This window comes from Notolepis coatsorum, assembly GCF_963971535.1.
Source record: "Notolepis coatsorum genome assembly, chromosome: 6".
NCBI classification, from domain to species: Eukaryota; Metazoa; Chordata; class Actinopteri; order Aulopiformes; family Paralepididae; genus Notolepis; species Notolepis coatsorum.
In genome coordinates, this window is record NC_140170.1 from 143,147,015 (window position 1) to 143,148,446 (window position 1,432).

The 1,432-nt window shown below is 45.1% G+C and overlaps 1 protein-coding gene across 1 annotated transcript in view; it reads right to left on the reverse strand.

The window, feature by feature from the left end:
- Nucleotides 1-1,432, reverse strand: part of sema3fb (sema domain, immunoglobulin domain (Ig), short basic domain, secreted, (semaphorin) 3Fb) — a gene marked incomplete at its 5' end in the record, with an annotated part of 64,799 nt that overhangs the window by 47,956 nt on the left and 15,411 nt on the right. The window contains 4 exon segments of the mRNA XM_084315764.1: nt 452-469; nt 471-509; nt 511-540; nt 542-576. Coding sequence (XP_084171890.1) covers nt 452-469; nt 471-509; nt 511-540; nt 542-576 — 122 coding nt within the window.

Sequence of the window (1,432 nt, forward strand, 5' to 3'; positions counted from 1 at the left end):
GCCTGTCTGACTCTCCTGTCCCACGCACGCCCCTGGACTGTACAAGTGCTCCCTCCGTGTATTGACCCTTGCCTGAATACTCAACCATTCTATATTTATTAAATATACCCAAGACTGGGTTTGAACAAGACCTGTTGCTCTGTACTGCATATTGGGTTCAATACCCCGAGATGTAACAGTATTGTCATTATACAGCACAAGTACAGTACAACGCAAATAAGTTTGGCATCCAACCAGAGTGCAAATGTAACAGTAAAGTGCAATAGTAATATACAATGTACAGGTGATTAAACTGGGTATACAATATATAAATTAGGACTACTGGGTGTAGTGCTAATCAGATGTATGTACAGAGTTGTAATGCCAATATGTACATGTATACATATACAGTGCATGTGACGGGGAGGTCACACTTAACCTGTTTTTTTTTCCCCATGCCTCGGTTTCTAACCTGGGGTTTGCGTCCGCGGGTTGACAAAGGTGCAGATGGGGTTGTAGGCTCCGGTCCCCACAGATGTACAGGTGGGTCCTGTTCCACGGCTTCGATCAGACGTATGAAGTTCCCACACACTCCCCCTGCAGACACAGAGACCCAGAGAGACAGAGAGAGAGGAGTCATTCCCCAAAACTGCACAACTTGGAACGAATTGCAAAGCTCTTGTAAAAGAACAAAATGGATACAGTTTTAGCCTCATGTCAAAAAATGTATTAAGTGTAAATGTTTTTAACGGATGTACATTTAATTTGTCTTTTTTTTCCTGCATTGTTGCAAACAAGGGTTTACCCCCACAACGTGTCTCAGAGGTTTTAAATGAAGAATGTAACAGCCACATTCAACAGCTGCGAAGAAGTCATTCACTGTGGAACGAGAAGAGACTTTTTAGAGGCTGTTTTAACTGGCATACCTTGCCGTGTTTGCATCATCCTGCCCGACACAGTACGTATGATGAAAACCCAAGAAACACATGCTCCGAGCCACACGAAAATGACTGTACATCTCTGAAATATGTGAAAATATTAGGTAAAATTATATAGCTATCTGCCAGTGGTCTGACAGTGTGCACCCCACCCTGCGCTGGCAGAGAGGAGACCGGTGAGGCAGGCTCCCTGGCCAGACTGAGAGGAGCCCACCTTTTTTTACTGGGCCAAGTCAAAAGCCCATAGGTGCGTGCCCCTGCTGCAGCTTTTCTGAAACCTCTACAATATTCAAAACAGGCATTTGAGGAGGTGTGTAATGTTTTTTTACATTAGGCGTGATTATGCAGACGTAAAAAAAACAGACACACCGTTCCCTTTGCTGTCAGTTTTGTGTATCAGGGGAGCAGAACACCGAAATGCCTGCTGTGTGTGCTTGTGCATGCACGCGCATGTGTGTGTGTGTGTGTGTGCGTGTGTGCATGCACGCATGTGTGTGTGTGCGTGTGTGTGTGTG